The following is a 20,872-nucleotide window of genomic DNA, read 5'->3' on the forward strand; positions in this document are numbered from 1 at the left end:
CCTCCCTCCATCTGGACATGCCTGGAATACCTCCACAAGGAGGTTACCAGGAGGTATACTAATTAGATATACCAAGACGCTAATCTATAGCTTTCCACACGAAAGCTGTTCCTTTAGTTAATAATTTAAAATAAGCTATTTTTGACCTCTAAACCTCACTGTACTGCCCAATTTACTGCCAACAAGATACAAATCACTGTCTCATTCCATCTTTTCCGCATCTTACTCAACCTTTCGTCAACTCAACAGCTATGCAGCAGCTTGTTTCAGATCCAGTAGTGCATACAAAGTAAAACATTGCATAGCAATGCATTTCTGCATAGTTTTAGGTTTTTATCTCCAGGAGATTCCCCATTCACAAACATCTCAACACAAATGACAGTTCCTCCCCTGATGGCTTTCCCATCCATACAAGTTAATGTGTTCTGCTTTTGTTTTGCATTTGAAACAAGAATGGCCACCACAAAGTTTGTTATTATAAATTGAGAACTCAGTGATTGCTGAACAAGTTTTAAGACCACAGAAGTACTTCCTTATTATTCATTTTAGAAATGCTTGTCCTCTTTCTCATAGGAGTGGTTTGATTCAACAACAAAAAATTGTTATAGCAACACAGTTTCAACTTAATGCAGGATTAAATACATGCATTGTATACATGCAGTTGTGTAGCATCTTTATACTTTTATGAAAATATGTAGTTTTTCACTGTCATTCTTATGATATGTAGAATTGCGTAATGCATCAAAAATATGTTGTCCCAGCAAAATCAATCTGTGGAATATTAATAACAAAAAGGACCGTTTACATTCACCCTGCTGAATGGAAAAAAATCATTATGCAGATTATGCAAAACCTTACATTGGGAAGACAGTGGTTGGCACGGATACAAAAGAGAAATGTGCAGAAAATTTGTATTTTCATTCCTAACTAATATGATTGTCATAATGCTTACCATTTGGTTCATTTTCTAATGATTGAAGCCCTAATGACGTGCTATTTACTGTTCATTGCAAAGGTATTCTGTGGTCAGATGAGACCAAATGTTAACTTTTATGCATAAGTAAGGCTTTGTGTCTGGGTAGAGGTAAATTAGTTTAAATGTATTTAATAGAAAAGACAAGAATTCAACCATTAATCAGTGTTTGCACTGCACTAGACTACAGAAGAACAAAATTACAAGGAAACATACCTGACAGCGGCTAAATATGTCACTGGGAGTAGGCTGGACATTGAAGTGTCTTAGGACTCGAATAGCCTGGTCTCTGGCCTTCTCTGAACAGTCTAAGGATAGGCAGCGACCTTCACCCACCTGGGAACGTAACTGGAAGACAGTTGAAGCATGTTAACAAAAAAAAATAGGGATAATAATCAGGAGTGCATCCATGGACACACATTTGGTTTTTACATTGCACTTGACTTTGCATGTACTTACAGTTTGGAATGGCTGACCACATGTGAGGATGACACGGCCTTCATCTTGTGCCAACTGAAAGCGCACAAAAATCCTTCCCATTAATTTACTGCACAGTAGCTGGGATTTTTATTAGTCTGAAGTAACTGTAAGTGCTGAATGCTGGACATCTACCTGGGTTCAGACACAATTTCATGTTAAAATTCCATGATTTTTAACACTATTTTAAAAATATTTCAAATTTATAAATAGATGGACGCACAAACAAATGAAAAAATGGATGGATGGATAATTTAATGAGAAAGAGTACAAGCCGTACATGTGCTGTAGCTACATTTAGCTGCTGAATCACACAATCGTAGAGAACTCTAAAATCACAATAACATGGTGTAGCTAATGATGTCATAAACATTTTCCTAACAATAGGTGGAAACATTCAAACTCCTCAAGTACCCAAAAAGGACATACAGACTTTCTGTGGTTAAGTATGACATCACACATTCAAACAACTTGTATCTCCAGTGCAAAAGATTTATAAACGTTTCACTTAAGAATCTGGATTGTGGCTAAAAAGCAAGTATCAGCGGCTGTTTATGTAAACTGGGTGTTGATCATATTACAACATTTGGACAAGATCAATAGATTTTGGTCTGTCCAAAACCTGGATTATATTTAAGAAAAAATATATATTTTTGTGGTAGAGGTTTTACTTTCCAGATTTATTGTTTAGATTCTTTGTGGTATTTTGATTTTTTTTTTTGTAAGTTTTTCTTCTTTGTGAAAAAAAAAGAAAATGCACTTCCTCTTAATAGCTTTCTAACCAACCTTTGCTGCCACTCTGTGATCATCAGTGTTCTCCAGCATGACCACGTCGACTCCCAAACACCGCAGATATCTTCCCAGTCCTTGCAGCATGTTGTCACACACCACCCGCAACTGCTGGGGGGTTAGGGGTGGAGTGTCTTCTGAGGGCTGCTCGCCACACAGGAGGCCTTTCAGTTTGTCAGAATGAGGGGGACTGACCCTCTGAGCCCCCTGACATTCCTAAATGGACACAGAGAATAATGTGATATTTAACCGATCCCTGTAGGGGGATTTTCTTTTCACTTGCACCTCAGTTCAGAGAGGTCACAGCACAGGGTGAGTTATACAACTGCACCCCTGGAGCTGATAGGAACTAGTGAAGGGCCTTTGTCAAACGCTCATTGTCTCTCCCTGCAGGCTGGATGCTCAAATCCAGGGCCTTCAGCTGGAGGTTGCCTTTATTCATTCACACAAGTCACACAAAAGGTCGCAGGTTATCACAGAATTAAGAATTGTCAAATTAGCACAGTTGCTCTTCTTTAAATAGAGCAGGTTATGGTTTCTGATTATAGTCTGGATGTGAGATAACTGCACTATACCAACTCTATGGAGGATAAATTGTCACTTCTCACTTTTCCACACTGGCACACAGTAAAAACTGCTGGGTTAAAAATAACCCAATACGTAACCCAGCGCTGGGTCAAATATGGACCGACCCAACGCTGGGTTGTTTTAACCCAACTGGGTTGGGTTGAGGGTTTGACCCAGCACATTGGGTCATGGCAACTAACCAAACGTTGGGTTAAATTGACTTGCTTAAATTGGTTAAATTGACCCCAAATTGGGTTGAAATTCATAACCCAACACAAGGGTTATTATACCACTATAGTTGGGTTAAAAAAATTTTAAATTTCACTATATAAAAAAAGGATTAAAAGACATATGAATTTAAAGCTTCTTTTATTTCCACATGATACATATATAGAGCCAGCAATTTCATTTACAAAAGTTACAAAACATAAGTAGTTAAATCACTTCAATTCATTTGGCTACAACTCCAGAAGTATCTGTTACTCCACATTAGAAAACATTTAATGAAAAAAAGTCTGTTTTAAAGCAAACTACAAGTTAAACTTTCAGCCATTAAACAAGGAGCATTTTTAACGACACTTTAGCATTTTGCCTGTCTCCCTGCATGAGGACATACAAGTTGTCACATTTTGTAGATGCACCACCAGGTTTGTCCCAACCTGATGGAGAGAGAAAACAGAAAAAACAGGCCATTAGTGATGAACTTATATAAACAGCAAACAATTTGAGCATGATTCAGAGATGAATGTTGACTTACAGGCTGGATATCAATGAAACCTTCTGAACTTCCAGGTTGATGGATCTGAAACTCTTCTCCCAAATGTGTAAGTAGGGAGGAGCACTGGCAGCAGCTGCAGGGCTACATCATCTTGTCTGTCTGGCAAACATAAGCTTGTGTTAAAATGTTAAATGTTAACAGTTTATAAACATATCTTGAACTTCAATACCTTAAGGGAGAAAATTCATGTTGTTGAGAAGATGGCCGCTCCTTTCTCTTCTTGGCCGTACAAAAGATCTTTGTTGAGAACAAGAGAAAGAAGCACAAAAACAGGCCTTTAGTGAATTTAAAGGTAAAGGGATACATTCTCAAAAACTAATTTCTGACTGATTCTAGTTTAACACAAAACCTCACTATTGAATGTGATGCACTTATTTAAACACTTTGAGCATTATTCAGAGATGAAGGTTGACTTACAGGCTGGATATCAATGAAAACATCTGAATTTCCAGGTTGATGGATCTGAAACTTCTCCCAAATTAGTAAGGTGGAGCAGGGAGGAGAACTGGCAGCAGCTGCAGGACTACATCATCTTCTGTATCAAACATAAGTTAGTGTTAAAATGTTGCAGTAACTAGAAAGCATGAAAACATTTTAGAAAACATTTCTTCTGAGCTTCAATACCTTGAGGGAGCAGACTCATGTTCTTGGTCATGCAGAAGGTCTTCGTTGAGAACGAGGAGTTTGGGTTTCGCTTAATTCTCCTGAAGATCCTGGATGTAAAATTACAAAATCTATCAGAAAAGACAAAATCACAAATCAAACTTTAAGAATGACTGACTTAAATCTTATAGCTGTCTCCACTGCAAATAACTTGTAATTAGCCAGCAATTTCAAATGTTCAGAGTAATTTTATGTTCCTAAAAATAAATATAGCACTTAATAAAATAAAATGACACATATAATTTAATTTAGAAGTAAAACTTAACACAAACTTAGTGCTGAATAACTTTCAGCACCAACTTTAAATAAATGTATTTGTAATTAATAGTAACAATAATAATAAAATGAGTAAACATTAACATTAGATATTGTCTTAGTTTTGCTTTTAATTCGTTGCCGAAAACCAGCGGGAGTTTGAAAGCAATGTGCCGGGAGACGGTTGTTCTCTCTCGGCTTAACGAGCCGCTAGGCCCGGTCAACTGACAGAGCGGGCGAGACGAGCCGGCGGTTGCAGGGGAGCGATAAGTCCGAAAACGTCCGAGCATGTTTGTAATTAAGCTATATGTTAATAAACCGAGCGCATAATTCAGGTTTACACAACTAATTTATCGCCTAATAACTTTGCAAAAGTTATTTTATTTTCAACAAGCATAATATACCCACATTATTAAAGCTCTGCTCGCTCTCCTGCGCCATTACTGCTGGTGTTCGAACACGTAGCCTCAGCCCGCTGAGGATGCGCGCGCATATTGCAAAAATCAGGGGACAAACCGTCAACTACCGTTTTCTTTTAAAACTAAATCGATTTTTAAAAATTTGACTATGTTAAGTTACGAACAAATATGATTGAGGTTATATTAAAAACTGAATTTAATTTACTTGACAAATTGTGCCCTTCCCCTTCATCTATTTTTTCCCCAACATCCGTGTTGTAGCAACACCGAAGCTCTTTGTCAGAGGAACTTACCATAATAAACATTTTAAATAACCATAAAAATAAATATCAAACATGTTTGAAATACATCTATTTATTGATAAAATCCTATTCACTTGAAACGTTATCTTCTTTTTACTTACCATGTCTTATTTCAAAGTAGAGGAGAAGTCCGATATGCAACGTTCACAGTCATGTTGAAAATGGAGGCTTGTGAAGAGGGGCGTGGCTTCTTCCAAGTTTCATCTTTAACCCAACCGTTTGGGTAAATCTACCCACCCAACTCCTGGCCCAACAGAAGTGTGCAAGATGTAGACTTCCGATAAATTTCTGACCCAACGCATGAGTTATGAATTTTGACCCAATATTTGGTCAAACTAACCCAACCTATGACCCAACAGCTTCAACCCAGAAATTGGGTTATGAAAATAACCCAGCATTTTTTACTGTGCAGCATTTAGAGAAGCACAACATCAAGATAACATTAAATTCGGACACTATTCCTAAAATGTTGCCATTTTGATAACTATTTTTAACCTATTTTTATCAAAATTATTTGATTTTTTTTATTCATAAATCTATCATATCACTAATTCATCATTAAACTATAAGGAATACGTATAGAATTGTGTTTTTCATCCTTTTCAAACTACTGCTAGTTTTAAATTAGCAGGGACTCTAATATCGATTTTTAAAGTGCTTAAGTAGCCCTTCAATATGCATTTAAAAATACTAATTTAATTTTATATAAAAATCTATGCCTTTCCTTTCCTCCAATGATAACCAAGTATGAATCTGAAGATCTTTATGAAGATTTTAAACAGTTCCTATTAGGTACATTGCCAGGTTTTGATTTGGAGGGTGCATTTTAGACATTATTTGTGCAGTGTAGGACTACAAATGAATTGCACAATGGAAAAAATAAAGCTAACTTAATCTGTTATTTATCCTGGAGAGGCCTTACATGTTCCAGTCTCAAAACGTGTTTCATGTAAGATGATCATTGGTGGTGCGCCGCCTCCTACATTCAGTTTTTATGTAAATAATCACTGGTTTCTGTGTAACTAATCATAATATGCAAACATGAAGATGGGCTAAAAGCTCATAAGAAAGCACTAAATGAGATGCCAGGAGAGTATCTACTGCAAGAAAGATGTGCGAACTGAACTTCACCATTTTGCATAGACACCATCAAAAATCCTTAATTATTCCTGGAATTTATCCCAATCATGGAATGTCTCAGACAGGTTTGGATTCTTAATTCAGTCTTTTTGGGCTGAATTAATCAAGGTTCTGATTTCAGAACAATGATCAACTTAAAAATTAAATATGTCTTGTAAGGCTCAGTCACTAAGTAGACATCCTAAAGATAGCCTAAAGATAATTATAGGGTTTAAGTCTGCTCTTAGTTCTTTACACTCTTCCTTATAGGGAGATGGTATAGCAGGAATAATGTCTGGAATGACTGCCATATCCAGTCTTTGCTGAGTTTATAACCATACATTGCTGTTGCTTAGGGCCCCCTGCTGGCCGGGGGGCTTCAGAAAAACCTTAATTCACCCAGAACCGATTTACAAATCCACTAGTTGTGCACAAACTACAGAAAACCTTCAAAGTTTGAAATTCATGTCATTAAGTGAAAGCTAAATTTATAATCGATGATGCTTGTGTCTGAGTTATCAAATATTTCATGCAAATTATTGCATGAAAATTTTCATGCAGTAAAATATTATTAAAGGAAGATATTATCTGTGTGGAGAATATGTAGTGTTGCTAAAAAAATTATTTTTTAACTCCTGTTCAATATTTGAGACTGTTTTGTATCAATAAAATTTTAAATGGAAGTTATATTTGTATATATTTATGCTATTTTATAATAACACGACATTGTACATTTCTTCAGTTTAAAAGAAAAATCATTAAGCTTTATATTCGCATCACTTCGTCAACAGCAAAGCCATAAAACATTTTAATTTGATATCCACCTAAATAATAAGATAAGAATGAAGACCTTTAAAGCATGAATCAAAGAGTATCCCGACTATCTGAGCTTAGGTAAGGCCTATAAAACAAGCCTGGAAACTAAATATAGAGAAACAAATCTGACCATCTTTGGTAATGCAAGCAGGAGGAATGTTTACATTTTTTACCTGTTTTAAAGTAACATCAATTAAAGTGGCACCATAAAATGTGGCACAATAAAATTAGAAATAGAACTATATTGATGAATTGCTTAGACATATTCAGCGACATGCCCTTGTGAAAATCATTCACATTATAGACTGGAAAGAAACATATTTTCCCAAAAATAAGCAATACGTAGTAGTAACAGAACTCCCAGCCGAGGCATTACCTCTTTACTAGGATTCTGTGCTGCCTTCTTGCCCTTTTTCTCCTTGTCTTTGCTCTTCTCTGATTGGCCTGAAGTGATACTGCGCAGGTCAGCAGGCAGCCCAAAGCTCGCTGGGTTGCTGGAGAGAGCAGAGTACACATCCAGCAAGCAATAGGCATCTGCCGCTAGAGAAGAGATTGGAAAAAAAAGAGAAGGAGTGAGGCAGGACCAAGGGGGGGTGAATTATCAGTTTGCATTTTGTCAGGGGATAACAAAATAATCTCTAATGTTCTATGGAGAGGAGAGCAGCGACCATCTGGCTCTCTGTTATTGTCTGTCTGTGCATGCATAATACCATACCTGCATATCTAATTTGGCTGATGCGCAGTGGACGCTTCTCCCAGTTAGACATCTGCTCTGTCTTGTCCAGAGGCTTTCCCAGGACCTGCTGCACCAGCAAACTGAGGCCTTTCTCTGAACTGTCCTCACCAACCAGGACCTCTCTAGGGGCATTTTGAACTTGATTCACCTTTCCACGCTGAATCTGAATAGGTAAAACACAAAACATGCAAGTAGTGTCAGAAGATTGAATATTACCTACAGATGAAGTTTTGTTTAATTTTTTTTAGGTATCGGATCTAGAGACCCACAAAGAAATTTATTCACAACTTTCTTCAGCGTAGATGATGTTAGTGAGCTAACAAAAATCTAAATGAACTACTAATTGTTTATTTGTTTTGAATTCTAAAGCTCTGAAGCCCATTTAACTTCTGTTTTAAAGGCTAAAATTTAAATCTCTGTCCAGTTCTGCGTCAGCCCCAGAGACATGAAACATGAAACCTCCATAAAATTCACATCCTAACCTCAACTGGTTCCTTTTTCACTGTCAACTTGACTTTTTGGCGAAAAGAACAAGTTGGATTTAGAAATGACTGCAGCTTTTTGGAAATCTCAGTATTAAGGGAGTAATATTACTTCCAAATATTTTGAAAATAACTAATATAAGGTGCTAAACACAGTTTGAAATTTCAGTTCTGTCGTCGCTTTGTTGTCTAAAAATAGCACGTTCTCTTGTGCACCCAGTGGAAAGTCGCCTCTACTGCTAATAAAAACAAATGACAACTCAAGAAAGAAATGCGAGAAGAAAAAAAAACTGTCAATTCTAGTTTTAAAAGAGAAACAAAAGGGCGCAATTTACAAAAACAGGAGATAAGAAATAAACCATAAATCACTGATTGTTTTATCTCTAACGTTCATCTCAATAGAATTTTAGAAACCTACTAGAAATTATTTTGAAGTTAAAATGTAGAATCTGTTTAAAAGAGGAGCTTCTACTTTGAAGGTTTGATATAACTGGAGATCATTGTAAACAGCCTTAGAATTGCTAACACCATTAGATTACATCAGTCCTTTAGAAATGTTAAACCTGTAATAATAAAGGGATATTATGTTTGGCCAACTGACTGATTTAGTTGCGTTTGTAGAAATTTTGTGACTGATGGGATAAAGGCACCTCTTGGTGTACTTTAAGAAGATCGAGCATTCCCTCCATCTTCAGTGGCTCCTCTGATAACTCAGGCCAGGTGGCAGAGAGACACTTGAGATCTCCGGTCATACCATAACCTGTACAGAGATTAGGAGACGTTCTTTGTATTTAAACTCACTCCCTGGATAAAACCAATTGCCATTTTATTTAGCTGTTACTTACCCAGTTTCAGAATATTTCGTTCAGAAAACAAAGCCCTGATGAAACCAACTAGATCAGGCTGGTGACAGAATCCTTTTGCACAAAGGTCTAGTAAGAAAACTTGGTCAAGAACAGCGAGTTGTATCAGAGCAACGTTCTGAGCAGCGATACAGCCGAACGTAGGCTGCCACTCCATGTCAACTCCTACTACACCACTCTCCTGGAAAAGGACACACAAAAAGAATGTGTCAATATAAAAAAAACATATAAAATTTAAAAAAAAATAAACAAACAGGTAAATCTCTGTACCTTGAGGACAAAACTTTGACATCTTTGGAGAGTTTCCAGCGTATCTACAAAGTGGACTTTGTCTTTGGTGAGAGGCGCCTGGTAGAACTTCTGGCAGTGAGACTGAGATGGGATCCACTCCTCCTCTTGTGTGGTGAGATCGTTCAAACATATCTGTCTGAAAATAAAGAGAAAACGTGTGCAACTAAAATATAGCAAAGGAATATGGAAAAATAGGGAAAAGAAAGAAAAATGCAAAATATCTATTGGAAGTATGAAATAAAAAAAACTGGAAGTTCTTTTTATTATTTCATAAAACTAAAGAATTATTTATCACAAGTGACCTACAATGCAATTAAGATAGGTCACTTAGTTTTATTGTAGGATGTGTCTTTGCATATTTTTGGTTAACTCACTGTAGATCAGGTGGCAGACTCTGCTGCATTTCCCACACCCCCTGAGAAAGTCGATCTTTAGGGAGATTGTATCTCAGTGACCACTGTGAGGCTTTCCGAAGACTGCTGTACTTCACCAACAGCTCCACCAAATGGACTTGAAGCTCGAGATCATCTGCCACCACATACTGCACACATATGAAACATTGAACATCTTTAAAAACATAGTGGTGCAAGAAAAAAGAATCTAATAAGCATAATCAGATAAAAACCTACTTGCACGTGGTCTGTCCAATTCTCCTCTGTCATGGTTTTCTAAAAAAAAAAAAACACAAAAGAAACCTAAGGTTTACTATTGTCATTATATTTTATAATATGTGCAGAAATTGACAGTTAAGGTCAAAGTAAAGTGACTTTATTGCCTCTAAAAGTCTGCAGGCTGCAAGACTCTGCTGCATCACTTACGTCCCCAAATGTCTTATACACAAGGTAACGCAGAGAGTCCAGTCTCCTCTTGTGAAGAGCATTTGGACAGAAGCCTATATTGACAAGAAGACGTAGGCGTGTGAATATGTGGAAAAGGAACAAAACACATTAAAACAAAGTGACACGTGTTAGTCACCCACTTTGGTCAATTTTGAATTTTTCCATGAGCCGTACAACATGTTTGGTGAGCATTTTGGGTTGAATCTGTGTCATGTAGTGTTTGGCCAGAGAGAGGCAAGGAAACTTCCTGTGGAAGGACAAATACATACAGTTATATAAGCTTATATGGTGAAGTTATAAGGATGATTTTCATTACAATTGTATGCAAAACTTTTTTGATGTTCTGCTAGTGTCAAAAAACACAATTTTACAGCTATGGAGTGTCCATCAAATAAGAAACGTAATTAAAATTAAACGTGAATAATTTTGTTCATGTCACGTCATTTAAAGTCAGATCTTAAAACTTATATGAGATATATTAATATTTCAGCCATGGTACTAACACTCATCAACAGTTAGAGAAGATATCACCATCCAATGGAGGAGCGACAAACCCCTTATAATGGGGATCAGTTATGAATGTGGCGTTTTTGGAAAATTGTACTCAGCAATTTTACAGAAGATTTATCGCATTCAATGCTTTCAAACTCAACTTTTAATGAACCGTGGAAACACCGCGGTTACAAGGCGCTTGTACACATATTCACCTGTTGTGTTATGCAAAACCAATCACCAGTACTCGTTTCTGAAAAACCTATTATCTTGAGCCACTTTCAGATGATTCTTTCATCTTATGATCTACAAAGGCTCCTTTCAACTCGGGTTCAACTGAACTGTCCTGACACGCAATGGGAGAGTCAAAGTTGATCCATCAGTACCACACACGATTTTGAGCGAGTCGGTCACAAATTGTCAACAAGTGCATTGCAAGGGGATATGCTCAAGTTTTTGTTCAGCCTTGAATTTTCCTGAAACTATGATAAACTTTTAAAAATAAAAGTATAAATAGTTCTTCGGTTACATTCATTTTGAAGGGATTGTTAGGAGTGCGGCTAGTGATTTTATTCGAAACAGTTTTTAACTTGGCATCTTTACCCGCACTCAATAAATGTACTAAAATTAAAAGTTGTATTTTCTAAAACAGTCGTAGTGAGATTATGTTTATATGAAGACATTTTAAACATGTTTACCAAAGATACCAATAAGTATGAAAAGTACAGTTCATAGCCAGTTCCTACAAATTCACATAGCATACTTTCTTATCTCTTCCACATTGAAGTCCGGGTGACACCAAGAGTCTAGTAACATAACAAGCTGCTTTTCAAGCTGTCTGTGTCCTTTGACAAAGGACTCTGCCAAAGGCAGCTTGTCTTGTAAAATCAGAGGGATAAGCATCTGCAAAATAATAATGGATAGAAAAGGGATAGAAATGAAGAAAGAATTACAAAAAAGATCATCTGAGAATTTAACTTTGAACTTGTTTAAAGCTTTTCTTTATCATTTATTGTGCAGGGATATACAGAACATTAATTTTACATAAAGAAAAAAATCTTAGTCTTACCTTCTCCATATTTAGTTCAGTCTGCAATCCGAGCTTTATGCTGAGAGTTACTGCCTGTGGGAAGAAAACGGACAAACGAAACAAGTGCCAAAATTAAGCTGCCTCTTTAAATTGTATGGACTAAGAGAATTTTATTATAACAAAAGTCAAATCACTCATTCACCTCTTTATAACAGTTCAAAGCTTGGAGCTTGTAAATGTGCATACATTGTATGGAAGGATCCAAAGTCTTAATCTGGTAGATGTTCATTAGGGTGTCTACAAAGTTGGGCTGAGTGTCTGTCAGCAGACCAAGAGCCCGCCGCTGGAGCTCCACTGCTTTGTCCTCAGCCAGAGAGCTCAGGCTCATCTGGAAGGGTAAACACGAATGAAAGATGGAAAAAACTGATGCAATATACATTGACACAGAGGGATTTTTTGGAGGTTGTAACATTATCTAAATTGTGGTTGCCCAAAGTGCTGCCGGCAGGCCATTCATGGCCCTTCGAATGTCATTGTGCAGACCCAGAATGTTATTAAAATTATATAAAACAGAATAATACAAATGTGGTTCTACTACTTTATACCTTTTTCAATCCTGAAACAAAACAGAATGCAAAACATGTATTTGTCTTTTAATAACCACTCCTTTTGGTTTCATTTGTATTTTGTAGTAAATAGCATTTACTTATGCAGACTTGGGTGCAACCATTTCCTGAAGGTGACAAAATGATACATTTTTGAAAAAAAAAAAAAAAAAACAGTGATCATTACCTTATTCTTATTGCTGAGAACAAAGAAAACAAAAAATAATTGAACCGGGGGGAAAAAAATAGAAAATTGCATGTTTTTCTTATAATGTGATATCAAATCTCTGTTGTACAAAAATCTGACTAGTCTGTTTCACTAGAACGTAACATGTCTAGTCTTTTGTTAAGCGGGTAAATAAGAAAAAAACAATTAAGTTATATTTTACTTTTTAATTTAAAATAAAAGAAATTTCAGCTCGACAATTTTGGAACATGTAGGAAAAGGTTTGGATACAAATGGTCTACTTTGTATCTGTAACAGTAGCAGACAGTAGCAATGCAAACAGTATTTGATCAGCTCAAAATCAATACTTGCAGCTCACATATTAAGTGTAAGACACATTGGAGCTACAGTCTTATCTAGAGCCAAGGGGCTGAACACCTGGCTCAACTACCTGAGGACCTTCCTTCATCCACGTCTGGAATTCCATGAGAATGTGATAGCCCAGGGTGTGGCTCCGACCCTTCTGTTTCCCCGGACAGCTCTCCAGGATTGTTAGTAAGGCCTCCAGAGGCTCAGACAGCTTTGAAAATCCTTGGATAGCTGCCAAATGTAGCTGTGGGTGGAAAGAAGAGGACGGAAAGTTAAAACTATATGTTTTATGATAGGAACACCACAGCTTGTAGATCCAACAACTCAAGTCTATCACATCACTCTTACTGTTTGCTACTTTCACTGTGTATCAAAACCAAGTTAAGGAGAGCAAAGGAAAAGCAAAGGCTTTCACACAAAATCAATTGATAGATGCACTGTTGATTAAAACGCATTTTTATGCAATAGTTCTGGTTTTTCCTCTGTTGCTCTTAATTATTTCTACAGGCAAAAGTAGTTATGACTAGCGTATACATATTGATGAGGAGAACATTTTTGCATGTCAAAAGTTCATAATTTTTTTTAGAATTGCTGAATTAGAGTATAAACAGAAAACCAAATCAGGGATTTAAGGCAAAGTATTGATATGATTTTGTTTGTTGTGTTCGATCAATAAGAGCACAAACATATGGATAAATAGAAGGACATCTAAAAGAGTCTTTAAATAAAAAATATTTTCCTTGCTTGGTTTTTTTTTTCTTTGTTTTTTTCCTTTGTCCACACTTCTTTCCAGGTTTCGGACCTGATAAATACCTAAGTGAAGTTCCGGAACTTTATCCTCTGTAGATTTCGTTTCCAATAACAAAATGTTTTGCAATACAGATTCATGAATTTTATTTCAGAATATGAGAAATGCACAGAAATCTTGCTCTTTGAGCCAAGAAGACACAAAGGTTTGGGACATATAAGGGATCCTGGCATAAGAATCCAAAGCTTGGCATTAGGAAATTCCAACAAGAGAAAATGATATCTGTGTGAGAATACCTTGAACTGTGTCTTAATTTACAAAACAGATGTCATCCACTCAATAACCTCCTCTCAAGTTCATTCAGAGCAACACAAATTCCTTCCTTCTGCTTTCCTCATTAAAACGCACACACACATACACACACACTTCAGTTAAAGATACTGGGATCTCTCAGTAGTTTGCTCCTTCCTGTGCTTCGTGCAAACACACATGACCTATTAAACCCACATACATTCATTCATGCATGAAAGTGACAATGTGAAGGTGACTCTTACCATCTGCAGATTGTTTTGGTGCCACAGCTCAAAGAACTTCTCACTGAGCTGTAAAGGGTCAAGCCCTGAAGGGATAAAACACACACAGGTGTGGGGGTTCTGTTTTCATTAAAGTTTTATTTCAACACTAATGTTTGTCTAATTTTAAAACAAGTGTAAATTTGCAAATAAAATCTGCAATAGCTACACTTATATGCAGCAGCAAACACTTTACCTTGTAAATAAAGGGTCAACAATTACACAATAAGTTGCTTCCTCATTTATTATTATAATACAGAGGTTAAAATGAGGCATTGTGCTTCAGCCAAATATTTTTTTTTTAATTTGGATAATTAAATATGTTTTTCCACTTTTTTTTTAGTTTGGTCATGGATAAGAATTTTAATTTGACATTTTTGAAGGCTGCAATTTCCTGGCTGAGACAGGAGATGTTTTTTAGGCTCCTTGACAACATAAAGTTATTCCTCTATCCATCTCAGATTGATTACATACCAAACAAACACCAATATGACATATTTAAGCATAGAAGAGAAGAAAAAGAATCTAGCACTAAAGTAAAAAGCATTGTAATTATCATTTCCATTGTTCAATTATCTGTAAACATAACTGTTAATCAAATCACAATTTTAGCAGTTCCTCTATACCATTAATACCCCAAGTAACTGTTTGATTAAGGTTTGGCAAAGCTTGTAACCAAGGATTTGTTTAACCTTTACTTTTATTTCCAAGTCATGTGGATTTATGTTCTAATTTGTTGGTGATTTTCTTCAAATATTTCCCTTTTTCCATCAAGATGTTAATCAAACTTCATCGGTAATGTGATATGAAAAGAAAATGTTTCTTCATTGCTGCTAAAGAAGACAATAGCTAAATACAAATGACGTCAGATGTCATTTCTTGAACAAGCATAACATAGCAGCTACAACTGTGGATTAACAGCTGAGGCTGCTTGGGCAGCAGAGGAACCCAGCATTAGCTCTGCATTCCAGTTGAATCTGCTGCTTGAATGGCCGGTAGAAGACACTGAGCACATTTTAGGCCAAATTACTTCCAATGGAGGAGTTTGGGACCAGAATTAGAAGTGAGGATGCCTGTATATTTCACTGATCCTTCCCAGAAGCTCCAGCTTCGTTCTTGGTTGTTCTGTGTGTTCTCGTTCTGTGTGGCCTCCAGCCTACCTGCTCCCCCTCACCTTCTCCCCCCTTCCTTCCCAGGGCTAGTTTTCCTGTTCTTCTCTCCCTCCCTGCACCAGCCTTTCTTGATTTTGTCTCGGATTTCCCCAGGAAAAAGGCTATGTGCTGGTCATACTGTAAAAAATACTGCCTTCCTGAAACACAGCCTGGGAAAGCAAGCCCATAGTCCTCTCTATGTTGGCCTCTAATCCATCGTAGCCAGACAAACTCTGTCCTTAAGGAGAAATATAGGATAAAATAAAGAAACAAACAACACACTCTCGTTGAACATTTTGTAAGTAAATTGTTTTTGTCCAATATTTTTTGACCAGCACAAATTAATCCTTTTGTATGGTTACACTACCACTCCACTTTCCAAAGTCAAACTAGCAGAGCTCAGGGCTCTCAGTCAATATAAAAAAATAAATAAATTCATTCTGGATTTATTGCAGATTTTTCTAGAGAAGTTACATAATGTTCAGTCTACAAGAATGGATGGGATGAGCAGATGGACAAACAGAAGGACAAATGGACTGACGGATAGATGCTAAGACAAATATACAGACGGACGGACAGATAGATAGATAGATGGCTGTATGGGTGGATGGATGAACAGATGAATCCTGATTAATCGATTGTTAAAATAATTGTCAAATAATTTAGTAATCGATTAATTGTTAACTAGAGTACAAAGACTCAAAGAAAAGGTAATTTGCAGAAACAACATATATTCACAGCAGTAATTTAGCCAAAACTGTACAAAAAATATGTACATTTTGCATTTAATGTATATAAATGGAAAACCTGACTCCCAGTTACTAGGTATTTGTGTAACAAACAGATCTTTAGAGTAGCATGACTCGTCACACCACATCATTTCACACAACGGAAAGCTTGCAAAGCAAAGTAGTTATGCATCAAGTTCACAAAAATGGGCATCTTGAAACATCACAATCACGGCTCCATCAAATGTCGTTCAATTTAAACTGACTGAATGGCTGCAAGGCTCCCTTTGCCCTGCTGTGTGCTTCCCTGCTGTTCTACACCCCACTCCAGCCCATTCATCCCTCTGACAAACATGCATAGACTATAATGTGCACAGGGACTCACACAAACACAAACAGCACAACCCACTTCAGCCTCACTGTTTGCATGAGAAGAGGAATGTTGAGCATGTAGCTTCTTTACGGTCTTGGCTGAAGTGCGAATGACAGAGCTGGAGGCACCCTCATTCATTACAACATAATAACCCTATCACCACATTGAATTACACCGACAACCATCGAGTGCATGAACTCATTCACCTCTGGGAAGGTGAATTCTTTTTTTTTCCCCCTTTTTCTTTTGTTTAGTTCACTGTAATCAGACACAGCATTAATTTATTCCAACTATTGTGAAACATCTGCAGAAATATCTACCGGAGTAAAATCAACAGAGCAGCTCTGGCTGAATGTTGTCAACCAGCTGCCAAAGTTTTAGAAACACCAAGATCAAGTATCTAATTGAGGCATTTGATGTTACTACAGCCACTAGAAGGGCTTCAGTGTGACTTGGAAGTCGTGCAAATGGCTCAAATCCACTGGACGAATGCCACAACATTCTTCAACAAGTACTTCTCTTCTTTTGTGTATCGTCAAAGGTGCTAGAACGCAATCTAGCAAATGAATAGAATGGCAGCATTTGGAAATTAGCATGCCCATTAAAGTACTGTTGATATGTCAGTTGTCCACTTAAAGCTGAACTACTAGAAGCTCAAGTGGATTTAAATCTCTTATAAATCTACAATGACATGTCCATTTGAAAGAGGGTTGTCATTTGATTGAACTGTATTAATTAGGGCTAAGCTGGATTTGAATGGAACAGGTAGATTTTTCTCTGCTGCAGTGAGCAACCATTATTATTTTTTATACATCAGGATTATCGCATGTTAGCATTACTAACACTGCTGTCTGTGTGTGTTTGGCAGAGTTATTCCAATGTTATATGGTATATTTCTTACAAGCGGGGGGGATACACAAGTCACTGTTAAGAAAAGATAAACTGACATTAAAACTAAAAGTGTTTAAAGTTCCCCATCCTCTCTGAAATAAGTAGTACTCTATAGCCCACATATCAAACATAAAATTAATTTATCGAAAAGTGAAATGTTCATAAAAGTACAAATTTCCCTTGATTTGGATTTAGGAACCTGGTGGGGTTTATTTAGTATCTGGCGGTTCCTGGTGGTGTAATTTTAAATGAATTTATGTTGGATATCAAAGGTACAGAAGAAATGCACAATCAACTTGCCAAAAAATGCTACAATATTACCTTAGAGAATGTACTTTTCACAGTCTACTGTTGCCCTGTTACCAGAAACGATGATCCTGCTCAAAAACTAGAATGTGGGACTTTAACCTTCTATGTGTCATTACCAACTAATGCTGGTTTTGTTTTGTGTGGATTGTTTTAGGCAGTAGCTTTTCCTTTGTGGAACTTAAAAAAGGCATAGAGAAATAACTAGCATACTCTTTCGGTGAGAGATATTAGTCCCACTCCTCCACAACTTATTGCAGTTTAAAAACTATTTAATGTGACTCAACTTTTCTTCAGAAAAAAAAATCATTGTGTATTTCAAGAATCACCTATGCTTTCGGTTATGTTTGCTGCCACTCTAAAAACTATTCTACCCCAAATGTGTAAAGCATGTCTGAACTTACAAAACTACCATGTGCAATGAAACAAGAGTTACTAACCCTTTTCTTCTAGAGAAGTAAGGCTCATTTCTGTCTTCAGGTTGATATCCTGCTGTCTCCCTGTAGAATGGAAGCACAGAGATCAGATTGTGAGGTTTCCACTATAACTATTTTAAATTGTCACAGTATATACATCTTACATCGAAATATGTTTACTGGTGAGTACAATTCAAAGATACCAAGTTAAATAGGGAAAATGTGGATTGGTCAACACAGATATGTATCATCGCAATATTCAACAATAACATTAAAACTGCATGTTTTCCTAACATTGCACAGACTTAAATACATCAGTGATTTTGTAGGGCTAAATGCCTGGAAAGGACCCAGAACTGACCAGTATACTGGCGCTACAGCTGCCAGTCATTACATCAACAGACTTCAAGACCACTACACTTATATTATAAAACTATTAATAACTTTCAAACAGTAACAAAAACTTATTTTATTTAGTACAATACTTTTCCTTGGACAACCAATTTAAGGAAACTATGAAGTTGTGATATTATGTTTGAATATTTCTGTGGCAGCCCATAATCTCTTTTTCTCCCATTAATATATCCTTAACTGTTACTTTTATATAATCTCTAGCTACACGCAAGAGTGAGCCTGAACCTGGAGTGTTTATCCATCAATGCCAAAATATCTTGAGGGACTTGTCATATGTTCAGCATTTTTGTGTGTGTGAGTGTGTATAAATCAAGCCTCAACAAAGGCATCAAAATGCGTGTTGCAATTTTAAGCAGCTACATGGAAAAAAAACTGTGGGAACAGAAGCCTGAGAAAGGGCAAGATGCCAGCTGGCTCTAAAGTTTGATTTCAGGCTGAGGATGTTTTTAAAGCCTTAAGTCTGGTTGTTTCTCTCTGACTGTCTGCAGGCTTTGGGAGGCCTTTGGCTGCACGGTATGAAGACAAGTCTTTTTTTGCCTGCAACGCCACCTCGTGGTGAGGAAATCGTCCTAGTATTTTCTGTAAGCAAGAATTAGCTTGTCTGTCACGGGTATGTCAGACATTGTGTTTCTTCGTATTGGTTTCTAGCCTTTCCGGAAACAAAGGCATAAACCTTTACAAAGTCCGTTGTTTTTCAATTCGTTAACACACCTGTGTCATTATAAGCTAGCTCAAAAGCCTGATAGCTAGGTTGACATGTTTTCACTTCAACACTCAGTGGTTTTAAACGTGTCAACCGGCTCAAAAAGGCTTCATTCCAACAGTTTAGTAATTTCATTATTAAGCTAAATAGACTCACCACTGGCTAGTTTGCTCAGTTAGTTAGAAATCGTCACGCAGACTGGCAAACTGTCAGCCTGTTTCTCTAGCTCACTCGCGTCTGTAAGATTCCAAGTTATCCCTGAGTTTGGTTTTGCAGGCAGCTTTTTCTCTTACACAATTATTCACATTTTGTAGATTTTTCAAGTTCAACAGATCTTGAATGCTATTAACTTCAAATAAAATTCTTAAAGAATATTATGGTCCAAGCCCATGCATGTTTTAATACTTTAAAAACGACAATTTTACCAAAACATTTTCATATACACGCCTGTGAGTCCACATAAGGGTAAAAAATTTTTGCTACCCAAAGTCAACCTCCCACTTCTGGTGGAACGTTATAAATGCAGGCAAACGGAAATCAACTCTGTGTAACATTGTATATTCATCCTTAACAAGCCAAAAATAAACTTGTTCTCTTCTCTGAGAAAAATAAATACAATACAAATGAATATGTAAAATCTAATTTTTTTAGTTACTTTTTTAATAGAAAATCAGTAGATTTGAGTGTGTGGTCCAGTTTGTGTCCCTTATTTTTTTCTGATTCATTTAATCTTCCTATTGATGGTCGTAATGCTTTAATTTCAACGTTACTTTACAATTTTGCTTCACTTACTATCCCGGTGTTCCATCAGTGCTACCACAAGGTAGGACGGATTTACGGGTAGTACATATAAAAAAAACACCTGTTCAGTATCTCCTGCTTAAATGGCTGGATGACGTCACTGATTGCATAGCGGTGTTAGGGTATTCTTTTGTGTAATTATACATTGTTTTTTCTTTAAAGTAACCTTTTGAGTTGTCCTGTATTACATGGTTTATTTTGCAGACTATTTAATTATGTAGATGAGTCTGTGAATTAAATTAACTTTTTTCTTGTTTCTCTGTTTAGAGTTTGCTGTTCGGTTTGACCCGTTTCATTGTGGTTTAGTTCAGTGAAGTGCATGTGTTGCCAATTCACGATAAGAACACAAATGAAATATCAGAAGCTCAGAATGGATGTCAGAGCCAAAATTGTAATAAAATTCACCAGAAGATATGGAACTGGCGGCTGATGCTATTTTTTTGTTTGTTTGTTTTTCCACCTTGTTGACCCTTTAACCACACTACTACACATTGAGACTAGACATTTTAATAAGTTAAAATCTATACTTAGAACTAAACTAAAAAACTAAAACAAACCTATTTTGGTCGAAAAGTTTTTGAAAGGTTTCATCATTTTGCAACGTAATGATTAACAGTACCAAGAACAAAGTGTGAATACTAACCTGAAACAATGTAGGTTCTTTTTCACAATTTTGCTAATTGCACATAATAAAAGAGAGAACCACTAAATTCCACTTAGCGACATTTTAAATTCCCC

The 20,872-nt window shown here is 36.6% G+C and overlaps 1 protein-coding gene and 1 long non-coding RNA gene across 8 annotated transcripts in view; both read right to left on the reverse strand.

Moving 5' to 3' along the window:
- Positions 1-20,863, reverse strand: part of exd3 (exonuclease 3'-5' domain containing 3) — a 48,142-nt gene extending 27,279 nt beyond the window's left edge. For 2 of the 3 annotated variants that reach the window (XM_014987970.2, XM_014987967.2), the window contains exons 1-19: positions 20,778-20,863; positions 18,241-18,300; positions 14,334-14,398; positions 13,114-13,275; positions 12,094-12,279; positions 11,931-11,984; positions 11,625-11,764; positions 10,510-10,616; positions 10,349-10,422; positions 10,160-10,198; positions 9,905-10,071; positions 9,510-9,666; positions 9,222-9,420; positions 9,027-9,136; positions 7,874-8,057; positions 7,535-7,698; positions 2,237-2,455; positions 1,433-1,486; positions 1,190-1,321 (exon numbers count right to left, since the gene is read on the reverse strand). In XM_014987970.2, coding sequence (XP_014843456.2) covers positions 1,190-1,321; positions 1,433-1,486; positions 2,237-2,455; positions 7,535-7,698; positions 7,874-8,057; positions 9,027-9,136; positions 9,222-9,420; positions 9,510-9,666; positions 9,905-10,071; positions 10,160-10,198; positions 10,349-10,422; positions 10,510-10,616; positions 11,625-11,764; positions 11,931-11,984; positions 12,094-12,279; positions 13,114-13,275; positions 14,334-14,398; positions 18,241-18,268 — 2,241 coding nt within the window. In that variant the 5' untranslated portion in view covers positions 18,269-18,300; positions 20,778-20,863. Of the gene's footprint in view, positions 1-1,189; positions 1,322-1,432; positions 1,487-2,236; positions 2,456-7,534; positions 7,699-7,873; positions 8,058-9,026; positions 9,137-9,221; positions 9,421-9,509; positions 9,667-9,904; positions 10,072-10,159; positions 10,199-10,348; positions 10,423-10,509; positions 10,617-11,624; positions 11,765-11,930; positions 11,985-12,093; positions 12,280-13,113; positions 13,276-14,333; positions 14,399-18,240; positions 18,301-19,489; positions 19,586-20,777 lie in introns of those variants that run through there. The other variant, XM_014987968.2, reaches the window with a different exon arrangement.
- Positions 3,159-7,513, reverse strand: LOC148156007 (uncharacterized). 5 transcript variants are annotated; one of them, XR_015764883.1, is made up of 6 exons: positions 4,911-7,513; positions 4,209-4,297; positions 4,002-4,119; positions 3,754-3,821; positions 3,564-3,683; positions 3,159-3,465 (listed from the first exon to the last, which is right to left on the reverse strand). It is a non-coding gene; the product is annotated as an uncharacterized LOC148156007 (long non-coding RNA). The 5 variants fall into 5 exon arrangements; XR_015764886.1 differs by having other exon boundaries at positions 3,564-3,679; positions 4,209-4,318; positions 5,325-7,512; XR_015764885.1 differs by having other exon boundaries at positions 3,564-3,679; positions 4,209-4,318; positions 4,911-7,512.
- Positions 20,864-20,872: the final 9 nt, after the last annotated feature.

This window comes from Poecilia mexicana, unplaced genomic scaffold, assembly GCF_051168715.1.
Source record: "Poecilia mexicana isolate PSO_F unplaced genomic scaffold, ASM5116871v1 scaffold_12, whole genome shotgun sequence".
NCBI lineage: Eukaryota > Metazoa > Chordata > Actinopteri > Cyprinodontiformes > Poeciliidae > Poecilia > Poecilia mexicana.